This window comes from Rhinolophus ferrumequinum, chromosome 26 (assembly GCF_004115265.2).
Source record: "Rhinolophus ferrumequinum isolate MPI-CBG mRhiFer1 chromosome 26, mRhiFer1_v1.p, whole genome shotgun sequence".
In the NCBI taxonomy this organism is placed as follows: domain Eukaryota; kingdom Metazoa; phylum Chordata; class Mammalia; order Chiroptera; family Rhinolophidae; genus Rhinolophus; species Rhinolophus ferrumequinum.
This window is the reverse complement of record NC_046309.1, coordinates 25,478,596-25,503,064: the sequence shown is the minus strand read 5'-3', so window position 1 is coordinate 25,503,064 and position 24,469 is coordinate 25,478,596. Positions and strand designations below refer to the sequence as shown.

Here is a 24,469-nt window from a genome sequence, read left to right as displayed (position 1 = left end):
AATAATTAGACCTCCTGGGTTCATATCCCTGCGTTATGTTCTGATATATTCAGGAGAAATGGTAATAAATTTGATGGACAATTAGATTTACTAGTTGATTGAGATCTGATGAAATGGATTTGGAAAACACAACTTTGATCTTCCTTTGTTAACTCATAGGCTTTTGAAGAGTTGGTGAGTCATTGGAAACTGGCCTGAGGTTGGAATCTGTGGGTATACTTCTTCCCTGAAGTCCTGTTCCAGAGTGGGAAGGGCATGGCACTGGACGTGGCTTACTTGAAATACCACCAGTGCCTGCAAGCTCCTCCCTCCTTTGCCAGCTCCCCTTTATGTGGTTGCCTTGAGAAGCTATATTCATTCTGGGGGGAAAAAAGCATTGTTCAGCATGCTTTTGGAAGGTCTATTTTGAAATCACATCAAGTCACTTGGTCTCTTTGGCTTGTTTCTTTATCTGCAATGTTATAATAATAATGCCTACTCTCTCTCCTAAAGTCATCAAAATCAAATGAGAAATATTTCATGAACCTTTGAGTGCTATATAGATATTACTAATTAGTACTCCAGAGACTACACCTTTACTTTATGGCCACTATTCACTTTTTAGTCAAAAATAACTTCGTACATATACTTGTTTCCGAGTGACTTTTGCTATAACCCGAAATCAAACCTTATTTCAAAGTATAAAGAGTTTAAAAACAGTGTCCAGAGTGTCCTATATGACACGGCTCTTTGTGCAGGCCATTTTAAGTCCTCCTTTAAAGATGAAACTTCCTGTGTTGAAATTGTGAGGGTATTTTATGAAAGGTGAATAAAATTTCATTTATCTGTTTGTCCTCTTTACAGGAAGTCACCAAAGCAATTCAGCCTCTCCTACTGGGAAGAATCATAGCTTCCTACGATCCAGATAACAAGATGGAACGGTCCATTGCGATTTACCTAGGCATAGGCTTATGCCTGCTCTTTATCATGAGGACACTGCTCTTGCACCCCGCCATTTTTGGCCTTCATCACATTGGGATGCAAATGAGGATAGCTTTGTTTAGTTTGATTTATAAGAAGGTAACACTTTCTTGCACAGTCTCCGTGCTACATGGAGTATTATCATGTTTTAAATGCCATGCTGGTACAAGTGAGGGGTAAATTCTGAAATCAGTTTCATAAGCCTGTGAAATAAATGGCAGCACTAATTAATGTCTCTAATTTTCTTTGGTAACTTAGTTCACTTCAACTAATAATTATCGAACACCTTCTATAAACTGCCTATAATATAGTTTTATTTTTGTTTTTTCACTAGTCATGTCATCATTTTTTGGAATCCATGGCTCCCCATTAAAGTGATTCTTACCTTCTGCATAAGTCATTGACAAAATACCATCTTATGGTAAAATGCCACATATCCTTGTGTTCAACAACAAGAGTATAGTATGTAATTGTTCATAAGAATCCAATCAATGAAAGTTTCCACCTAACTAGTTGTGACACAGTGGTGGTATTCACCTATCCACTGCCTGAATTTGAGTTAGATTTTTGTCATCCTGTCAACCCTGAAAATTAAAAAAATTTAGAACATACACGGCAATTGTAAGAACCTTCTCTGGCTTTCTGTATGTACTGTCCAGACAGAAGCCCAAGTGTCTGAAGCATGATTTAGGTGAATTCAGCTTAAGATTTAGGTACCTTGCAACACAATTTAAAATCATTTCAATAACATATATTTTCACCAATGTGATTCAAGACCATGTGTGACTGCTTAGATCTACCAAGTCATTATAGAAAGCTGTTTTAGCTGAATCATTTGAATACTGTTTTACCCTTCTTGTTTTTCTTTCCCCAGTGTAAAAATTTTATATACTTGGCTTATAAGGGTCATGGATCTGAAATTCCCTCTAACAGATACCCATAACACTTCCATAATACACATTCAAGGTCAGTTGTGCTGTAAAACATTGATAGCCATACTTTATTGTTCAAAGAAGCCTTTTATGGAGGCACAAGAAAAAACCAGAGTCCACAGTTTAATGAAATCACCTCAACTGCAATCTTATCTGTTCACAAGTAGCAGGAAAGCATGGGTGATAAATCAACAAAAATTTTGTTTTGATCCAGAAATTTTACATAAATGAAGAAATTACTAGGTATTATTTGGGATGTAGAATCTGTACAGCAAGCATATCAAAGAACATTGAATCCAATTTAAAAAATATTTATAAAAGTGCTTATTATTCTAATGATAAGTGATAGCTAAGGATGTACATGACAAGCTTCTAAGTGATTTAAATATACTGTCTCATTTGAGCCTCTCCCAAACTCTCTGGAACTATTATCCCTATGCAATGGATAAAAGATTTTAAGAAACTAAGACTTAAAAAATATAGAAAATTGTGCAAAAACTTGTTCAAAATTTCTAAAATGGGTAAATCACAATCCTTGGAGTGAAGCATTTTCTAAGTAATAGGGAAAATACAATAAGTACTGAAATAATGTAGTAAGAGAAAGTATTATACAGGAGGAGAGAGGCATGGAATACTCTGGGCTTAGAAAGAGCAGATTAGTTTGTAAATAAGTGCATATATAACATTTAGCACAAATACAGCAATATATGTGCTTCCAGACCCAGAATGCATTAATCAAAAATTGGAAGATACTCTCTGTCCTTCTTTCTAATTATTGAATATCTGTTCTAACCTCTCTAGCCATACTTACTGACTTTCATTGACCTAAAACACCAAAGTATGCAAATGGATCTCTACATGGCTGTGCTGTGGTCCCGAAAGTAAACCTAAAGTAAACACGGACCATGGCTGACCAGTGTCATCCATGTGGCAGTCAACCGCTACTTCCTTCTACAATAGTCCAAATTTTGTAACAGGGCGCCATTTTGCTTTGTTCCAAAATCTGAAAATATGATACTTTCAAATTATATTTTAAATAATGAATCAAAATACAAACTAAATTTAGTTTTGCCTGTGAATTTCAAGCAGATAGAGATAATTAAAACGAACAAATATTTACTGAGTGTTTACTGTGCTTAATATGGAGCCCCATGGAGCACTGAAGTCGCCTGAGACTGAGTCTGTTGCTAAGTCATGTGTGGTTTAGCTCAGTGGATTTCCCCCTTCATGTTGCTCTACTAGTGTTTTGGAATTAACTGCCTTGATCGATTCCTTCTTCATCTCTGCTTGTCTAAATGCTATTCATTATGTCACATCTAGCTTAAATTCTACCTCTTCCATAAAATCTTTCCAGAGTTTTGTAACCAGATATGTGAACTTTCTCTTAACCACTCTATTAAATTCTACTCCCTTTAACTCATTTATCCTATATTTTGCTATGTATATACTCGGTTGCCTTGAGGCAAGAATTGTGTTTTAATAAATCCCAATAATAATTGCTGAAGCCTCAAATAAAGGAATTTGCCTCTACTAGGTGCTCAATACATAGGTGAGGGATTCAGCTGAAACAAATATTAGAAGGTACTCTCCAATCAAAGCCATCTAGCTAGTGGCAAATCAATTCCTATTAAATTTTATTGGTGAGTCTGACTATGATCTTTCATAAACATAATTAATTCACTTACTAAACAATTCTATTTTGTGTATAGGAATGTATATTTCTTTGTAAAATTTAAGGAATTTGTATCATGAATATAACCTTTCACAAAATTATTAATGATTCAGTTATTCATAACGTACTTTAAATGATGTTAACAGTAATTTTATTTAATAGAGTTAGTATAGGACTGCATGCAAAATTTAAATTAAGGTTTTAATTTCAAATTTCACTGCCTTTGGTTCCATCTTTTACAAAAATAAAAGAAAAACAAACAAAAAAATCCAAAACCCTCCACACTATTTTGGAGGAGAAAAAAATAGTTATTACTCTCTAAATGCTAGAAAATGAAATAACTAGAGGCATGACAGTGTAATATTTGCTATGAGAAGAAATATTTATAAATCTGAGAAGATACTAAGCTAGGTAAACACAAAATAATTTTCATTATCTTTACCTAAAAATGCATGCACAGTAACCTAATTCCTCAGCTGTATTATAATGTTGCTTATAAATATATTTGTCTTCTGTTTGTTGACTTCGTCTAACTTCCCCTTTTTTCCTTTCAGACTTTAAAGCTGTCAAGCCGTGTTCTAGATAAAATAAGTATTGGACAACTTGTTAGTCTCCTTTCCAACAATCTGAACAAATTTGATGAAGTATGTACCTACTAATTTAATCTTTTATGCATTATTGTTTTAAATCATACACCCTCAAAGCTTTTCCTGGGTCAGACAACAGTAAGAAGTGGTCACATGGGGCACATCCCTACCTTCCCTATTTCTGAAAACTGAGTTGTGTAACAAGGTGACATTCTGGGGTGTCATGGAACTACCCAACTCAAAGGCACCTCTGCTTGCTGGATATTTAATGAGGTTTTTCAAGATTCCGTCCTTATCAGATCCTTTTGAAGTTTTCTTTTAATACTTTAAATCAGTTGTTTACTTTGGTTGAGTATGATTTATTTGTTGAATAATATTTATTTTGGTTGAATACGCTGAGCAATTCTTGGTCAGTGCCATCTTGTGTCACAAATAAATCAAAATCCATGAGGACAGATAATGTGTTTTATTTATTTTGCATTTCCAGTATTTAACATAATATTGAGCCATCAGCAGGGGCTAAATAAATTACTGTTGAACTGAGCACACATTTATTTGGAATCTATTGGCAGACAGAATGGTGCCCTTGTGGAGACTGAGCTTCTGGGCAGTCGATTGTTCTTTGGTGTTCTATACCATGGCTCTTGTTTTACCCAAGTACAAGTTATTTAAAAGAAACTCTTGACAGGATACTTAAGAGATCCAATCTCATTTCCACTGAAAAAAGCAAACTTACAAATGCAGTAATTTGAAATCTGTTCCCTGGGAAATCCTAGTCCACGTGTAGAATGTGTAAGCACGTTGCTAGGTGCTTCATGGAATGAGCACCTCGATGTGTGCTCAGAAGAACCATGAAGTGTTGGATGATAGAAGCTCATTGTGTTTGATTTCTTTCATCTGTACTTGTTTGTTTTGGGGGATGGACAGTAAATATCACTAGTTTTCGCTGTGATTTTGTTTTCCAGGGACTTGCGTTGGCCCATTTCGTGTGGATTGCTCCTTTACAAGTGATGCTGCTGATGGGGCTGCTTTGGGAGCTGTTGCAGGCCTCCGCCTTCTGCGGGCTCGCTTTCCTCATAGTCCTCGCCCTGCTTCAAGCCGGGCTAGGGAGAATGATGATGAAGTACAGGTAGCACTTGATTTGCACAATTCGAAAGGATTTTATGTTGGGTTTTCAAAAAGCCCACTCTGGTAAAATCAGTAATGCACTGACCCGTGATCTACTTACTGAGTGTCACTAAAAAGGAATTATTTTAATGGGGCAAATATCCACATCAGTACTTCCTGTTTCGTTTGTCAAGCTATAGAATTTCTTTATAAATGTGTTATGATTCAGTTCATGTTTATAGATCATAAGATTTAGGTACAATGGATAAAACATTTATGTGAGTGGGAGGGAATGCATACATTTTGGGTAGAGTTTACAGGCTTTTCCTACTCTGGTTCATGGATCTTCATATAGCCAAGCCTTAGTTACTTTTTATTACAGAATGAATCAGTGATACTATTCACTGCTTAGATAGAGCACTTCTAGACTTTGTCAGCCAGAGTATGATAGAAAGTGTACCGATTTTGGAGTCAAATAGTTGTTGACTTGAATCCCAGATTGCACACTTACTAGTTATTGTGATAAGTCAAGTCATTTTACCCCACTGAGTCTCTGGTTTTTCATCTTTGAATTAGAGCTAACCCCTCTCCTAGACTGTCATAAGAATTAGGGAGAGTATATGGAGTGCGTCTAAATCAGTGTCTAGCACACAGGCATTTACTAAGTGGTAGCTACTGTTTTTGTTACCATCTATTTAGTAATCAAATGTTCATTTGTTTAATAAAAGAAATGTGGTTTTTCTGAAAAGCTTGAGCAGTTCTTAGTGGTTAATTTGATTTGTGTTTACTAATTATTTGATTGATAGGCTGATTGATTTATTTATAGAGATCAGAGAGCTGGAAAGATCAATGAAAGACTTGTGATCACCTCAGAAATGATTGAAAATATCCAATCTGTTAAGGCATACTGCTGGGAGGAAGCAATGGAAAAAATGATTGAAAACCTAAGACAGTAAGTCATTTAGATAATTTCAATATCTTTAGTCAGTTAATGTTTAATATTTTAAAAATGAGTCACAGTGGATGTTCAGCTCATATTTGAAGTTTCTGACAAACAATTGTATTAAGTTATATCAATATTCATGGGTTAATGGCATAAAGTAATTTTCATAGTTGACCAAGTGTTTTATTTTACATTATAAGGGTATTTATACCTAATGAAAAAATCACCTATATATGTTTATAGCTGCTTATGGTAATATGCTTATTTGACTAAAATAATTATCATGATGCTGAAGGCTGATTGAAACCTTAAATAGAAATCCTGGATTAATACATATACAATTCTTAGTGAAATCAATGATTCTCTATTATTATATTTTCCTTAATCTACATGTTATGGCTCCTGAAAAATGAAAAAACAAATAACCCTCCTCTATTGGTTAAAATATGTTTGTTCTGCCTTAACTTAAGAATAATAACACAGGGTAATATCTATAAATTGTGTTTCCAAAAACCCTCCACTTGAGAAGTGAGTTCAAGTAACGAAACCCCTGCCTGACATAGAGTCAGGACTTGGCACCTATCTCTAGTCTTGTTTCAACTCAGATAACCTTTCTTTCACTGATTAGTAAAGATGATAGCCAGCAAAAAAGTACAGCACAGACTGAGATATGATTACTAAGATAATTTTGAGCAAAATATAAACTAGGGCATTTCTGTAGCCATGACACCATTTTTCTTTAGTCAAGTTCCATGTTCTACAAACTGCAATCAAAAAAAGTTTCTAGGAGACTCAGTGGGGACAGATATACTGTTAGAGGGCAAATCATTCAGGACGGATAACACATGAGAGTTTCACAGGGAAAAATATACTGAAGAGAAGAGTACTTTTTGGATGGCGTGACTGTGGGTTATCAGGAATTCAGGCTGCCGATTCCAGCAGACAGTGATGGTAATTGAGCTGCAGGTGTGTGATTGGAACAACAAAAGAAAGGCTGACATGTTAAATCCTTTGCCATGTAAATAGAAAGAGTATTTATTTCCCAAACATTATTGCTCACCTGCTTTTATTATGTCTTTCAATACAAATCCAGGAAAGGAATTATATTTTCTTTCCAGAAACATCCTTAAAAATCTTGGGGAATTGTTTAGTGGAGGTTGTTTTTCTCATTAGCAAGTGTTTTCTGTCATTCTTGTCCCCTTGGTCCGTCATATGGCGCTAAGTATAGGCATTGCCGAGTGAGGAGATTATCAGAGGATCCAGTTTCCTCAGCCTCCAAGATAAACTCCTTGTCAGGTTCTTATTCCGCCTGCTGACTTTTCTTGACTTTATTTTTTCTCTCTTCCTCAAAAAAAGGAAATCCATCCGTCCTACTCTATTTCTGGTTGACCAATTCTAATAGCAAATGTTTGGTGGTAACTTGTATTATCCAATTCCTTAATCTGGCATGAAATGGTTACCTGAAAAGGCTGGAAAGTGCTGCCATAAATATGGGAAAGCAAGAATTGCTTCTGCTCAAAAGAGCAAATATATTGTTCTTGAAGAGGTAGGGTGCACTTCAAAGGGCTTGTTACCTCTGCCGGGGCTGCGCAAATGGCTGTGCAAAGCTCCCTGATAACCTACTCTTTTATTGCTCTTTGGTCATAAAGTCATTTTCAATTTTTTTTATAAGAAACTGATAAAATATTTTTATGACTCATAAGGTGTTAGTGATTTTATTATGGAGAGTACTGCTTTCTTGGTGATTCTTATACATGTTCTTGAATCCATTATTCTTTTCTTGGAGTGCCACACCTTCCATTTTCCTCAACCGTTTCTAGTACATTTCAACAACAATTTTGACAAATTTATTAACATTTTTGTAAACAGTGTTTTCTAGCCTTTTCTTAACTTCAAATAGCCAATATTAGTCTTTTGCTGGAAGATTCAAGACACACCTAATAAGGTCTAAGTGCCAGGCCCTCTGCTAGGCTGTCATTTATCTTGGCAACACCTCCACAAGGAAGATGCTAGTTTCCCTTCTATGGATGTGGATTCTGCAGGATCCGAGGGAAGAGTAACTTGCTTAAGATGGCAGGGCTGTAAGTGGCACAGCCAGTGAAACCCCAGAGAGATTCCCAAACCAGTTTGTCTCCAGTGCCAAATCATTGATGTTAAGGGTTAGACTGTGACTCAATCTAGGTTGGGCACGTTGAACTCCACTCTCTTCATTAGAGTGCTCAAGATTACTTTTTTCAGACTTAAAAAAAAAAAAAAAAAAGATTTCTCTGAATTCTACCACTCGAGAATGAGAACTTTTCTGAGTTATACCCGTATATGGAAACAGCATCCAAATGTCAGGCCAAGCACAGCTGTTGCTCCCCACCACCAAGACCCCCCCCCCCATTTGTCTGTGTCACTGCTGCTCTTCCCCTTCTAAGAGCTGAACAGGAGGGTCCAGTTTTTATGGCCCTGGAAGAATGGAATGGAGGTTGAAGGCAGCATTGTCCTCTGCTCTCACCAGCCTCTGCACTCCCTGTTTTCTGCCTATTGGAGCATTTAAACCTCTTCTGTATTTGTTTAAAAAACTAGTTCACATTTGCAGTTCAGACTGGAAGATTGGAAGTGTAATACGATTGCAAATTATTATACTTTTAAAATGAGAGAGACAAAGACGATGCGGTATCTATGCTCATAATTTTTTAAGAACCACCTGCAACAGAATCACTTGGGTATTTTTGTTGATTTTTGGAAGCCTACTGCAGACTCACTCAATCAGTATCTCTGAAAGCTGGGCCTGAGATTCTGCATTTTAACAAGTTTTTCAGGTGATTTTTACTTATGCTGAGGTTTGAGAACCACTCCTCTGTGGCTCATTTGTTATTTTCAGTTGTTCCCCAAAACCAAACTAGAGTGTTAAGAAGCCATTACGGAATCACAGAATTGTCTTTCCCTTTATAAATCTTTCAACTTTGTCCTCATTTCCACATTTAATCACTTAAAACACCAACCAACAAACAAAGAATTATCAGTCTCACTAATCTTACTAATTAATAATGAAATGATCAATGCCTAAAAATAATGTAATAATGGAGTTTATTAATTATAGTTTAAAATAATATTTACAGGTATTATGTGCAAGACACTGGTACATTGATTACTATTCTTTCAGATAAGGGAACTCAGGCCCAGAGAGGTTAAATAACTTGCCCAAGAGCACAAAGCCTTGAGAGCCTGTGTTCAGATTTTACATTGCAAGATGCCCCTTATTTGAAAAATAACTAAGCATCCCAAATCTTACTATTGTTTTTTATAGAACAGAACTGAGACTGACCCGGAAGGCTGCCTATGTGAGATACGTCAACAGCTCAGCATTCTTCTTCTCGGGGTTCTTTGTGGTGTTTTTATCTGTGCTTCCCTATGCACTGATCAAAGGAATCATCCTCCGAAAAATATTCACAACCATCTCGTTCTGCATCGTCCTGCGCATGGCAGTCACTCGGCAATTCCCCTGGGCTGTGCAAACGTGGTATGACTCTCTTGGAGCAATAAATAAAATACAGGTAATGCACCCTAAGTGGCCCTCATCCACAATAATTTTAGAACAGTTTAGAACTTTTCTAGCGGACAGACTGGCTAGAAATGACGTCTTGGTCTTGGGCCTATTTGGTGATGCACAGGATTTCCTCTCTTGATGACTGTATGTGGTCTCACAAGCCCTTGTAGTGAGAGTGAGCGAAAGAAAACGGAGACCTGTGAGCTGCTCTTAAGAAGTTGCAGAAAATATTGTTTCTGTATTCTGATAATTTTTTTCAAGTAATCCATAGATCAGTTTTAATGAACTTGGCAAATGTGCACAAAGATGATGACAGACTCACCAGGAAGTTCAAAAACTTTCCCCCTACCACTGAGAATGTTCACCTTGTTTTCCGAGTGGTTCCCTGGCCAGTATGATGAATGAGAATGGCATTTTATGCCACAGTAATTATCTGCAATGCTGATGTAGCTGATAGCTTGAAGAAAAGTTCTGAAGTCCTCAGGTGATGAGACTCAATTTATGCAAAGCTAATTGAATCACTGCTGTGAACTTGTGTGTGCTTATAATTTTTATAATTTATATGCAGATTGTGGGGACAGAGCCCCAGAGAGCAGTTTCCCAGGCTCTCGGCCTCAGACAGAAAGGTGCTGGCTCGGGTAGTAGATGGTCATCAGTTGTGACTAGTTGCCCATTGGCTGTTACCGGTTAGCCATTGGCCACTGATATAACTCCCGGGGCTAAGCTAGCAAAGGGTGGTGTGGTGTGGTGGTGTGTGGACTGCAGATTGTAGAGATGCGGATTGCAGCTAGCAAGTGAGGTTGGTTGGCAGAGACAAGTGGATGGCGGGTTGCGGATCATGTGGCTCCTGCTTCCTGCGTCTCCAACCCAGCCGCCAGCAAGAATATAGTGGTATGACTCCCCTATCTATGGCTTTGTGGGTGTTCCTTTTTGGCCTCACCATGACACCCTGCATGCTTAAGTGGGAAGCGGGACTAGAGACCTCGCATAACACCCCGTGTGACACAGATCAAAATGTTTTATTACACTTTTTTGATAATATTTAAATATTTGACCCTGCAAATAAATCACTGTGACATAAATAAAAATGATGGTGAAGGGTGAGTCACTTTTAAGTGGTTCTGCCATTGTTTAATCTAGGCCAGGGTTTGCAAATGATGGCCCAGGGATCTAATTTTGACCCCTAGACTTCTTTTATTTGACCTTCACATTTAAAGAACATTTGAATTAGTTGCCAGCATTTAAAAATTGACAGATGTCACATGTGCAATAAATTATGTGTTCAGTCCCATTTGAAGGATTGGAATATATAGTAAACGGGGTCTTCTTCCCTCTCAAGCTGTGGCGGCCCCCTCATCAGACAGCCTGCCCCCTTCATTCATCACAGTCTCTACTCAGCCGCCTTCCTTAGTTTTATTATCTAAAAGTGTGTGAGTTTGAGATCCCCAATTTAGACAAATAGGTGTGTGTAGCTCAGAACCGTAGCAGGTCTCGTACTAATCTTATTTCTTCTGTTAACCCATCACAGCTGTGTGTATGGGGGGGGGGGGAGAGAGAGAGAGAGAGAGAGAGAGAGAGAGAGAGAGAACATACAGACCCAAAATGAGAGCGTCACAGAAACAGAGAAACACATCTTGAAAACAAAATTGGGAGGAAAAGAGAGAAAGCAAAATAGAGATAGCAAGAGAGAGAAGAGCAGACAAGAAAAAGGCGGGGAAATGAGGCAAGGACCAGGCTTTTTACATTGCTTTCTATAGTGAAGACTTCAGGACACATGAAATTAATTCTTCTTTATGCTCTCACCTTCCCGCAGAACACTGTGAATCAGAGTTTCGAATAGGGCCCTACTTTTAGAATCAAGGTTTGATGCCTTAAAATCAGTTACATCAGATCTGCACACCTTCACTTCACTCAGAGAAGTGATGTAATGCTGCCTCTAATAAGGGGGGTGCTGTAAAGATGAAGACGTTAGTTTTCTCTCTGTCCTAATTGTGAACTGAGGCACATTGGTGGGTAATTCAGGGCTGCTTTATATGATCGTCAGTAAGGTTAGCATGGAATAGTACAAGGAAGAATCAGTGGTACGTTGAAAATCTAACATGTAATAACAGTTTTATATAACATCACATTTAAAGAGTACATTTTAAATATGATGAATCCTAGTGCTTGGCAAATTAACTTTAGAAGCTTATAAAATTATTTTATTAAGAAATAATTTCTAACGTAATTCTTAAAATCTAAATGCAAGATACAACATTATTAGAGTTTAAAATAGGTGCAGTGATACATTAATGCTATTCTCATTCTATAATGTGTTTTTGCTCTTTTTATGAACAGGAATTCTTACAAAAGCAAGAGCATAAGACGTTGGAATATAACTTAACAACCACAGAGGTAGTGATGGAGAATGTAACAGCCTTCTGGGAGGAGGTCAGAATTATTTTTTAATTATTTGCTGTAAATACTTAGGAATTTTCTTTGTGGATCTGGTTGTACTAATGGACAACAAAGTTAGAATGATGTTAGAACTGGTAGAACTGGAAGGTGACCGACTCCACTTATAGGTAAAGAAGTGGAGGCCCAGCAATATTAAAGACAGTATAGAAGCCTCTTCACTTTTTGTCTAAGTCATACAACTTATTTCACATAACAGATTAGGAAGTAATACAAACCTCATGGTTTGGGATCCAGCTAGATCTGTGTTTGAATCCTGGGTCTGCCGTTTACTCTCTGTGTAATCTAGATCAAGTCATTGAACTTTGTGCAGCCTTTGGTACTCCATCTGTAAAATGGGAATATTACTGTTTACGTTGCAAATTTGTTGTGAGATTGACTGAGATAATGTATGTGAAGTGTTCAACAGAGTACCATGCACAAAATAGTTCCTCAATAAACTCTACCTTCTCTGATCTCAAGTTCCAGTCCAGTGTGCTTTACATATACTAGTCAACATAAAGATGTAGGAGAGGTCTACCAGTGTATGGTTTTCTATGATTTTTACTTATTTTCATTCACTATTTAAAAATTATCATATTTCTCAAAGTCAGAAAATATATTATCAATGACTTTAGATTCTAAGGAAGCAATATTTGATTATTGAGAACACCTGGTGAGTTCCTGTTTCCTTATCACTTATATCTGTTGAGTAAAGGTAGTTATGAAACCAGTGTCCTATTTCTACATATTGCACAATATCTTAAATTGGTTTTATTTATATAAGTAACTTGATCACCAGGGCTTCACTTTACTTCATTTTTTTAAGATACAGGTAAGAGAATAATTCTTTGTCTGCTTAGGAAAATTGTTTGTGGCAAAGTGTGTGCATCAGATTGATTTTTACTTCTTTGCTTTTAGGAATTTCAATTGCCCTTCCAGGCACAAAGGCAGAATATGTTTGACGTTTTCACTCCTATTTTCAGACAACTGTGTTCCTGCTCTGATCCCAAAGTCCTCCATTTCCCTCTCCCCCCATCTAATACTATAAGCAGCGTGCTGGAGCCCTTACGTGCCAGGCACTAGGGGAAGCACTTTGTATGTGCTGTCTCATTTGATTCTCATAACATTATGACTTACGTAATACTAATGTTTCCATTTCACTGGTAAAGAAACGGAGGCTTAGAAAGCTCAAGGGACCTGGCTCAGCTCACACAACTGGCAAGGGCTGAAGCCTGATTTGGGACCCAAATGTCACAATCTACAGCACTTTCCCTCCTGTCTAGCTGCATCCTCACCCTCCAGCCTTTGACTGTCACCTGTCAAACTCCGGGCACTCCCTGATGACACTCAGGATGGTGGTGCTTGTTAACCCTCTGCCATCGTGTCTGAGGCTTCAGCGTTCACATGAGCAGCCCTTCCAATGCCATCCTTAGAACTTGCACCATACGGGACTTCCTCAGAAGTTTCCTATTAGTCACATCCTGAGCTTTGTGGGCACCCGGCGTACTCCACTTTGGTGATTATGTCACACTGAAACCTCTTTCTCAGCCCAGAATTTCTTAACTTTCCAGCTTAGTCTCTTAATCCCATCTTTCCTGCTGCTCAATTTCATCAAGATTGCTAATCTCTTTAATTCTACCATTTGGACCCCTCTGGGTTTAACCTCTTCTCATTCCAAGACCAATCATTTCAGTTCTTCTCCCAGCAGCATTCTCATCTCCATTTTCCTTGTGCTAAAGCCTTTTCTGAAAAACATTCACTTTGTCCGCTTGGGCTATAATTATAATTTTCAAATATTTTGGACTATGTGCTCTAGAAATTATGGGCTATATAATTATGTGCTATAATGTATGGATTATGGGCTCTGTGCTTTTCAAATTAATTGTACATAAAATAGCTATTGAAAATATCTGAAAAACCTACTTGTTTTTTTTTTTTTACAGGGGGTTGGGGAGTTATTTGAGAATGCAAAGCAGAACAACAACAATGGAAACATTCCCAGTGGTGACAACCGCCTCTTCTTCAGTAATTTCGCAATTCTTAGTACGCCTGTGCTGAGAGGTATCAATTTCAAGGTAGAAAGAGGACAGTTGTTGGCTGTTGCGGGATCTACTGGAGCCGGCAAGGTAGTCTCTTTTATTCCTCAGCATTGGGATCCTAATTTGGCAGGCATTTCTCCTTTCTTTTTCAAGTATGTCTGTAGTGTGAAAAGGTATTTTGGAGAAATTCTTACATTGGTATTAGGAGAATGATTAGATACAGTGTTTCTTATAATACAAATTATTCCACTGATAATGTCCTCTAGCCTTTTATTTCTTCACGCTATTTCCAGTGAATCTTTCTACATCTTTAAGTTTTGCACAGCACTCAACATACTGTGTTGCACATTCAATCATTTTGGCATTCTATCATTTTGTGGAATCAATGAACTGTCCATTTTTAACAGTCTGTGGCACAGGCATTTTTTATCAGAACTGTTGTTCCAGGAAAATCATGGCTTAGATTTTACCTCAGTAACCACATAAGCAAAGGTCCCCATTTTGTTGATGTTAGAATTTTGGAGAGTGGACTCGGATTTGCTGATGATTTATTGTGAGGAAAAATTTTGAGTGGGATAGTTTTTTGAAGGCAATACATAGGAATGTTAATGTATTCTGTGCTGGTCAGTCACCCTGCCCTCCCCTCCCACCCTAACATATTATAAACTAGGAATATTAGGAGATACATCTGACAAAAAGTAACAGATTAGAAAGCAAAAACAGCCAAAAGGTCCAACCTCATTGTCAGGAAAAGAGAACACTTTGTAATGGTCTTAAGGATATGAGCTATCATTCAGATAATGAGAAAACACTTGTTCTCTTTGGGGAATAAATTTAAAGGGCGTGAAGGAATTAAATCAGAGATACAAATCAGAGCTACAAATTTATTTAATTGAACATCTTTGGGAAATCGGTGGGGTTTTTTGTTCTTGTTGTTCTAATCTACATTGGGTCTTCCATTTATGAAACGTCCTCCACTTATTTTAATTAAGCAATATTGGTATAACAGGTGGCACCACTGGATACCTTGGACCAAAGGCTGGCTTGCAGCATCTCCCCCAGTGTGTGGAGATTTTCAGTTCTTCTGTCATCCCTACCACAACTGAAGCAGTTCTGTGGCCTTCCTGAGAACCCCTTTCACCACACAGTCTCTGTCACCCACCCACACAGAACTTAATTGTTAGACCTCGTATATGCATATAAATAAATATATAATTTATATATCTATCACAATTTTGGTATTTTGAGAGAGATGAACTTAAATGAAAACATCAATGAATATTTTATATGTATATATATGTATGTAAAAATATTGGTAAAACTGTAGATTCTATTTTATTTTAGAAGTCAGCAAAAGCAGGAGCTAATACCTTATTCTACACATCTAGTGCTCAGTTAGTATAAGATCAAGCTAAAATTTAGTACCAATTAGGAAAATCTTAACTGAAAATCTTGGCAGAGGGTGGAACAAAGCCTTGAAGTGGGACTGTGCCTGTTTGGTTCAAAGAACAACAAGGAGGTCAGTGGAGTCGGCCCAGAGTGAGCCAGGGAGGGTAGAGCTGTCAGAGAAGTAATGGAGGGCCAGACCATTACTTGGGGCCTTGTAAAAGTGCCCTAAGGGCCTTACAAAGGTCCTTGTAAAGAGTTTGGCTTTTATTCTGAGGAAGTGAGAAGCCATTGGAGGGGTTTGAGCAGAGAAGTAACAAGATCTGGCTTCCATTTTGACAGGACCCCTGTGAGAATAGATTGTAGGGATACAAGTGCAGAGCAGGGATCTGAGTCCAAAGGGCTTTGTGCTAATCCAGGCAAGAGATGGTGTTGGCTTAATCCTGGTAGTAATGGAAGTAGGAGGCAGATTCAGGTCATGTTTTCAAGGAAGACACGACAGAACTAGATAGATTGAACATGGCACATAAGAAAAATGGAAGAGTCAAGGATGAGTCCAAGGTTTCTGGACTGAGTAAGTAGAAGGATGAAGGTCCCATTTACTGAGAATATTATGGGACAAACAGGTTTTGGGTGGAGATGGATTTTGGAATGTTAAGTTTAAAATGCCTATTTGACATCCAAGTAGAGATGTTATTTGGATATGTAAGTCTGGTTTCTAGCAGTGTAAAGACATGGGGCTAAATGAGAGTCCAAAGGAGAGACTGTTGATGAGAAGCGAAAGGGACCAAGGTATAAGCCCAAGGGCATTCCAACTTTTAGAGGTTGGAGAGGTGTTTCTGTGATTATGTTTATCATAATAACTTCATGTTACATCTTTGTTCTTCTATTTCTTCAGTTCACCAGCAGTGTACCCAGAACAGGAAGTGCTTAATAATTTTTGAATAGAATGAATTAATGTAGAATCTTTTAAAATCAGAATAGATACCTCTACTTAGGATACCAGTTGAAGGCAAGTGCATCCTGACAGTGATTTGATCAAATGATTTAACTTAATAAAAACGGTTTTATTTCTAGACTTCACTCCTGATGATGATTATGGGAGAACTGGAACCTTCAGAGGGCAAAATCAAGCACAGTGGAAGAATTTCCTTCTGCTCTCAGTTTTCATGGATTATGCCTGGCACCATTAAAGAAAACATCATCTTTGGTGTTTCGTATGATGAGTATAGATATAGGAGTGTCATTAAAGCATGCCAGCTAGAAGAGGTAAGTAATTATATGAAAACTTTATGGTTATGCAGATGAGACCTTCAAACTACTCACATTATATATTTAGCTCCCTATTTAATCAGTCAGTCTACATATATTAATCAGTGTTCCACTATGAATAAACTGCTGTGAGTAAATCAATTAAGAAAATATATGACCCCTGCTTTAAGAAACTTGCAGAAAAAACATAAAGAGGGTATAATTTATTTTCAATGATGGACTTGTTTGGTTAGAATAAAAACTCCATGAAATGGTAAGAATTTTGTTCACTCATTAGTGAAACAAATGTCCTCACATGACCTTTGTATGGAATACATTTTTTAAAAGATACTTCAAAATTACATAAGAGGATTTTGATAATCTTACTCATACCATAACCTAATGGAACAAGCATTGATCTGCCAGTAGAGAATCAAAGATAAACCTGTGATTATATCTTATCCTTTGGCCTGGAACATATAACTATATAACTTTTAGTGACCGTAATTGTCTGGAACAGAGACAAAATTGGAGATGATGCTGTTGACTCCTTTCATAACAATATTGGGGAATCGGCTATTTATCTGGAAATACAGGAAGTATTTCCAGTGAAGCCAGTATAAATGGGTCTTGTGCTATTCGATACATAAAGTATATGACGGGAGGTTTAATAATTATTGATACAAATATCGGGCAGGGAATATACCATGAGGTTTATCAGTAGTATTGCCGACATAGTAATCTTGATTCAAAATCACTATTTTTGATAGATGACATTTGACATTAGTGGATTCTTTACAATCACATTTAATGAGAAAAATTACAGTGGGAATAAAATGAAACTTAAAGTACAGTATGTGGAAAATAGAAAATGGCTACTTGTTCAATAGATAGAAACTAGAATTTTTACAAAAGAGGGCTAATGCTTGTATAAATGGTTCTCTATGTATATCCTAACTCACTCAACGGTAGTTTTCCAAAGTAGCATTCTCTTATTTTCTATATACCCTGAAACCCTAATGAAAATAAAAGCTATCCTGAAAAAATATTGGATTTACCTTGAAGAAGATAATCTTCATTCCTCAAAAGCCCTTCCAGGAATAGTGTTTCACAATCTGGAGGTTGGAACACTGAGTAGATTTGTAATAAAAAAAAATCTGAGTGTTTCTACAGAACACTAGTATTTGTCTAGGAGGCGCTAGGATGTAGGAGTGGTAGTGCCGTGCAAGATAAATCATGGGCTTTCTTTATGTGTTAGCGGAAAGATGTCGGAAGGTTTCTAGTAGTCTTATTTTTGCTTTGAATATACCATTTCCCATAGAAATAATACTATAAATGGTGGTTTGATTCCCCCAAGTAAACCTATAAAAGTATACTTAACCCAAATGTGACATAGTTATGTTACTAATAATAAATTCAGAGCTAGAGGTCCCTCATCATGGAACGAGCATTTACTAACTTCTGAATGGTGTGTTAGGGTCTGGAAATGCCAAATTGAATAAGACATGGTCCATTTTCTAAAGGGTTCATGGTATAGTGAACTGCGTTTTAATGAATTATTGTATGGTGTGTGAATTATATCTCGATAAAACTGTTAAAATAATGAAGGAATGGTGATAAGAGGAAGAACATATTATTCCTTTTTTTTTCTGATTCCATGGCCAGCCTTAAAATTATTTTTAAAGTATATAATTCAGAGTGTTTAAGTTTATTCACAGGATTGTACAACATTACCACATTTTCAGCTCCTTTAAAGGAAACCTCCTTAGCCATCAATTTTTATTCCCTCATACCTAAGTCACTCACCCAGCCTTAAGCAATCTACTGTCTCTAAAAATTTTCCTATTCTGGATATTTCACGTAAGTGGAATCATAGAATATATGGTCTTTTGTGCCTAAATAATCTTTTAAACAAGAAGAAGGCAAGGAGTCTTCATTTTGAAAACATTTATTGAGACTTGCAGTATTTTATGAAAATATGAATAAGATTCATATACTTCAGAGGTTCATGGAGCAGTAGGAGGTAGAAACTTATCAATACAGGATGTAATAGTGCTCTAATAGGAAAAGAAAGAGGCATTTCTATGGGAGTAAGAGGAGGAAGCATGGGAATCAACAGGGTCTGTCTAATACAAGGAATCATTTCCAGAGGAGGTGAAACACTAATGTCCTCTGATGGAATGATTCACTATGGAATCCCACTAGCGCCAAGAGTGAAACATATGGCCTTGTAGGAACTGTTTGATTAAGAACATTGGAGCTGCCAATAAAGTAGAAAGTTAGGTTGATGTGAAGAAGTGGGAGATTGATGAGTAAATTATTCACTGGATTGTTCAGAAAAAAGTAAATGAGATAAATGTAAGGCGCCTAATACAGCAACTGGTACAAATTAGCTGTTCAGTAACTATGAGCTTGTTTCTACTTCTTTTTGAGGTGAGTAATTCTGCTAGAGAGCATGATGTAAGAGAACTGTGCCTGAGAGTCAGATCTTGTCAGTGAGTGGCTACTGTGGAAACAAGGTGGAGGTTGGTGTAATTAAGAAGGAGAACTGTGAAACCAAAGAATCATGAAAAATCATCGTTATGAATGTTGATGGTGACAAAGAAGTTATAAAAGAAAACTATAAAAGTGGTCATCTATGAATATGGTAGCTGGTCTTCATGACCCAGTCAATAAAAGTTGGAGTATTCTGTGGAAGAAAACAGGTGGCATAAGACCCCGAGTGTTTGACGTATAGGCAGATTGGGTCCATGCTCCAGAAATGGCACTGGGGTTGAGGGGTGATTCCAGTTCTTACGTCCGTCCCTTTCAGACCCCCAAACATTACTTAAGTGACTACCATATGCCGGACACTGTTCACTGGTGAGAGCAAGGTGGGTACAAAATGAAAACTTTATTATCCCTTCACTCAAAGAACTTATAGGCTGGTTGGGGTAAAACATGCATAAAGAGACTATTTTAATATAATATAGCAAGTGTTGGGACAGAGGTGCTCTCAGGGCAGCACGGAAGTCGAGATGAGGGCTTTTAGCTATCCTAGAGACTTCAGGGAACCCTTCTCTAAAAATGGACATCTTGGAGGATGAATAAAAATGGAAGAGGTATTCTGGACAGAGGAAAATGGATGAGCGGAAAATGAAACCACTTGGTTAGCACAGGGAACCACAGCATCTTGAGAGAACCAGAGTGTAACTCGGGGATAGTGAGCAGGGAGGAATGAAGGTGGAGAGCCATGTCTTGGGAGCCTTTGTATACCAGTCTTAGGGATTTAGTCTTGGAGAGTTTTAATCAGGGAAATGATGCAATCAGCTTTGCATTTTATTTTATCATTTTTTATTTATTTTTATTGGGGAATATTGGGGAACAGTGTGTTTCTCCAGGGCCCATCTGCTCCAAGTCGTTGTCCTTCAATCTAGCTGTGGAGGGCGCAGCTCAGCTCCAAGTCCAGTCACCGTTTTCAATCTTTAGTTGCACGGAGCACAGCCCACCATCCCATGTGGGAATTGAACTGGCAACCTTGTTGTTGAGAGCTCGTGCTCTAACCAACTGAGCCATCCGGCTGACTCTCCGGCAGCTCAGCGGCAGCTTGTTGTCTTCAATCTGGTTGTGGAGGGCGCAGCTCACTGGCCCATGTGGGAATCGAACCAGCATTCCTGTTGTTCAGAGCTCACACTCTCACCGACTGAGCCATCCAGCTGCCCCAGCTTTGCATTTTAGATATATCAGTTTGGCTATTATATGAGAATCAGAATTAAGGTAGACACGATTTGAAACTTTGTGGGATCACAGAAAGAACATAGATTTTGAAATCTGACAAAACTGGGTTACTAAAGAAAGTACTTAACCTTGATGAATACTGAGTTTTATCCTCTGCAAAATGGGGATAATATAACCTACTTTGTTAGGGTTTTCTGTATATTTTTGTCACATAGAAAGTACTTAATAAATACAACAGCTGTCATCATCATCACGTTATTATTATTATTGTTGTTGTTATTAGCAATACTAGTAGTAGCAGCACTATTTTGCTGTTCTACTAAAAGGATGGAGACTTTTCTAAATAGGAAGTATTTTAGTCACCCAGATAATGGTCATGATGGACAAGAAGAGACAAAAACTAAGCAGAGGAATTATGAGACTATAAGGAATGTCATATTTATGTACTTAATATTTACATTTATAGGAAAGGGCATCAGGAAAAATGGGCCTTCAGGGAAGAGTGAGTGTTTTTCCTCAAGAAATTAGAAGAGAAGAGAAATTGATTGAGAAATGAGGACTCCTTGTGCAGCAGGAATTGGAGGTGCTATGGCTTTATGGAGGAAGAGAGGATGTAGAGGGGAATTACATAGAACCGAGACGTCCCATCGTGGCGGATGGAGCAGAGGTCTCACTAACGAAGTGCTAGTGGAGGACGCCTGTAGGAGGGTTTTAGGAAAAATTGTTAATAGCGGTGACCTCCATTTCGCTTTTTAATATACAATTCACTCTTCCTCTTTGCCTTAAAATATCAAATAAAACAATTAGCTTTTCACTTCCACCAATCCATGAATCCCTGCTCTTTTCTGTCCTGCTGACTTTTGCAACTGATTTAGGCTTTCCTCCTCCTCTGCTGGTGGGCGAAGACTCCAGCACCTTCCAAATTCCTTGTGCTTTACATGTATATGCTGTTCTCTGCTGAACGTTTCCTATATGTTGTTATCTATTAAATTACATGGCACATTCCTTGAGAACAGCAATTCTAAAAAAATTATTGTGGTACACTCCAGCTAGCACACTGATATGCAGAACGGTAAATTCTTATTGGATGACTGTTTCAGAAATATTTTGAAGTAGGCAGGTCGGTTGCAAGAATTTTGCTCTGAAAACATTTTCTCTGAGACTTGCAGTCTAACAGTTTGAGGAGACAATTACATGACAGCACATTATTGTTGGAGTGATCCAAGTAATTAAATGTGCCCGACCACGTTAACAAAGTCAAAACTTGCTCCTATTTTCAGTGACTTTAGAGTTTCCAATGTTTGTATTTTTTGGGGGGGGCGGGGGGCTTGTTGTTAAACAAGTGTTCGCACATTTGAAAAAGGCCAGGGAGAACCTTGTAAAACGAAAGCTTTGATTTTTGCGTGTGGAGGAGTTCTGAGCATAAGGACATGAAATACATGCCGAATTCTTGACAGCGAAGCAGCTGGGGCCAGGAAAGAATCCCTCATAGTCTTTCTGTGGCCCCTGCTATCAAATACTAACATTCATGATTCAATTACGTGTTCGTTTTGACTGCCAAAGTTGATCTGTTTCTTCACGTGCTACATCTAGATGTGGAACTGGAGATGAGAATGAATTATTTTCTTCCACATTGTTGTGTGTTCGTCCAGCTGTCATATCTGCAGTATCTGTGTATGTAGTGATGCTTTGGTGTCACAGGAGGAGGCAGGTAGGTGTAAATTTGCTTGGCTAGGAGAAAGCACGCACAACATAGTTCACATAGTTTTCTGATTTCAGTTTGTTGAAAACTATTCGCTCAGTGGGCAGCTTAAAGACTTTATCTCAGGGAAGGGCCTGGAGAGAGTGTTGTGCTGATAGAATAACTGGTAATGTGCAGACACAAGTGAGCAAATCGTGTTCAGATTCTTCCCCTCAGTCCTCTTGTAGGAACACTTCCACGTCTTCTTATATATCCTACTTTCAACCATCTAGATTATAGAATAGATTTCTAGGCGAATTGGTAATTGTTTTTTAAATACATTTTTGTATCCCTGTGCCCATTAACTTATCCTCCCATTTTTTTTCTTTGCATACACCCAAATTACCCTTAGAGTCCTCCTAAATATTTGTAATTTCTGTAACTAGCACCGGAGACTTTGCTAGCTTAAAAAGAGAAATCAATATAATTGGGCCCCGTTCATTTACTTCTGTATCTCTTAAGGAGATTATAATCATATTTCGTTGTTGAAAGAGTGACAGATTTCACTGTTCTCTTGCCTTTTTTATCCCCAGGATACCACCTCTTTGGCACTTGAACAATACTGTATCCCAGCACACAGGCCCCCCACAGCTGACAGCAAGAGAATTCTAGGCAGGCCAGTGTTTGGGGAACCAGTAACTGTACTGTCTTTATTCAGTGACTCACTCCCTTGTAAAGTACCTGGGTTTGGAGAAGTGATTGGCTTTTATAATAGTGCATTGTGGAAGGTGGAATGGGGGGTGTGAGACAGGTCAGGAGCTTAGGATGTGTAATTGGTTTCCACAAAGTTGTTGAGATCCTTTTGTAACCACAAAATGGTTACATTAAGTAAGTGTGTCATGACAGCCATTATATATGCATTGTAGCAAAACTACTGTGTAAGTTGAAAAATTGAGATCTCTTTGTGTTGCCTATTTCACCATTGCTTTCATATTTAAGTCACTAGAAAAAAATGGGAGGGAAGTTGGCAAGAAGTTACTAAAAGAAAAAAGAAAAATTTGGGAGGGAAATTGGCAAGAAGTATGAAAATCTTGGGAGGGAAGTAAGCAAAGAAATGAGTTAACGACTGTTCTGGAAAACAAATTCCATCATGCAGATACCATAAGACTAATTAATTTAAATTTTGACCTCTGGATTTCCAGATCTGGCCAGAACTAACCTGCACTGAACAGAGGCTTAACCTTTGGATGGCCACTGTACCACTGTAGGAGAATTCAGGAATGCGTATTTGGGAGATCTGTAAATAAAAAGGTGCTATAGGATTTAACATTTGCATTCACTAGTAACCAAGACATTATGGACATCTAAAACAGATTATTTGAAATACATTGAACTATGTCCCCTACACCAGAATGAACCACACTAAGTGACTGTACCTTGAACCACCTGTAATTCTCTACTGATAGGTAATTAAATAAGTTTGAAAGCACTGCCATTTGTTTACTGTAATATAAAGCAAGTACCTTTGTTTTATAAGACTATGGAACCAGAATCAAACATAGCATTTCCTGAACAAAACTGTTATTTCACTTTATTTGAGCCCTGGAACTTAAAAATAAATAATAGCTAACATCTATTGAGAGAACACATGTACTCTCTGTGTACTGAGTACTTTGTGTACATTGGTATGTTGAATTCTCACTTTCTGGTTCTCTACTGACAACTTGGCCTAGAGTTTGCTGTCAAAGTGAAAATGTACTGAATTCTAAAATTATGAACTAAGTTTTAGGAATTAAGATTACAATTCTGGAGCTGATTATCAGTTTAACAAGTGAGAGAGTTCTTGCATCTCTAAAACCAAAATGGCCCTAGGACTGTCCATCTTAGTTTTGGGCAAATCAAAGAACAGTAATTTAATTGTAATGGTCTAGGACTCAGCTATCTCATGAACTAACAATGAAACTAAGATATTTAAGCTAGGCCTTCATATTAAAAAAGCAAAATCATTAGGTTTTCCAAAGGTGAAAGCCATGCTATATCATTACATACGTGTCTGATGTTTCATTCATCTTGAAGAATTGGGATTCTGGACCCTGCACTCTGGGAGGTTTCCATTTTGTAACGATGGCTAACTAGATCAAGAGAAGAACTTACACTTATATTTTAATAGAACCTTAATCCTTTAATAGAACCTTAGAACTTAGGAATGTTCATAGAGACCTT

The 24,469-nt window shown here is 37.6% G+C and overlaps 1 protein-coding gene across 1 annotated transcript in view; it reads left to right on the top strand.

Annotated features, from left to right (window-relative positions):
• Positions 1-24,469, top strand: part of CFTR (CF transmembrane conductance regulator) — a 157,618-nt gene that overhangs the window by 43,674 nt on the left and 89,475 nt on the right. Inside the window, exons 4-11 of the mRNA XM_033099296.1 lie at positions 844-1,059; positions 4,119-4,208; positions 5,117-5,280; positions 6,085-6,210; positions 9,497-9,743; positions 12,074-12,166; positions 14,116-14,298; positions 16,675-16,866. Of these exons, the coding sequence (XP_032955187.1) occupies positions 844-1,059; positions 4,119-4,208; positions 5,117-5,280; positions 6,085-6,210; positions 9,497-9,743; positions 12,074-12,166; positions 14,116-14,298; positions 16,675-16,866 (1,311 nt within the window). The remainder of the gene's footprint in view (positions 1-843; positions 1,060-4,118; positions 4,209-5,116; positions 5,281-6,084; positions 6,211-9,496; positions 9,744-12,073; positions 12,167-14,115; positions 14,299-16,674; positions 16,867-24,469) is intronic.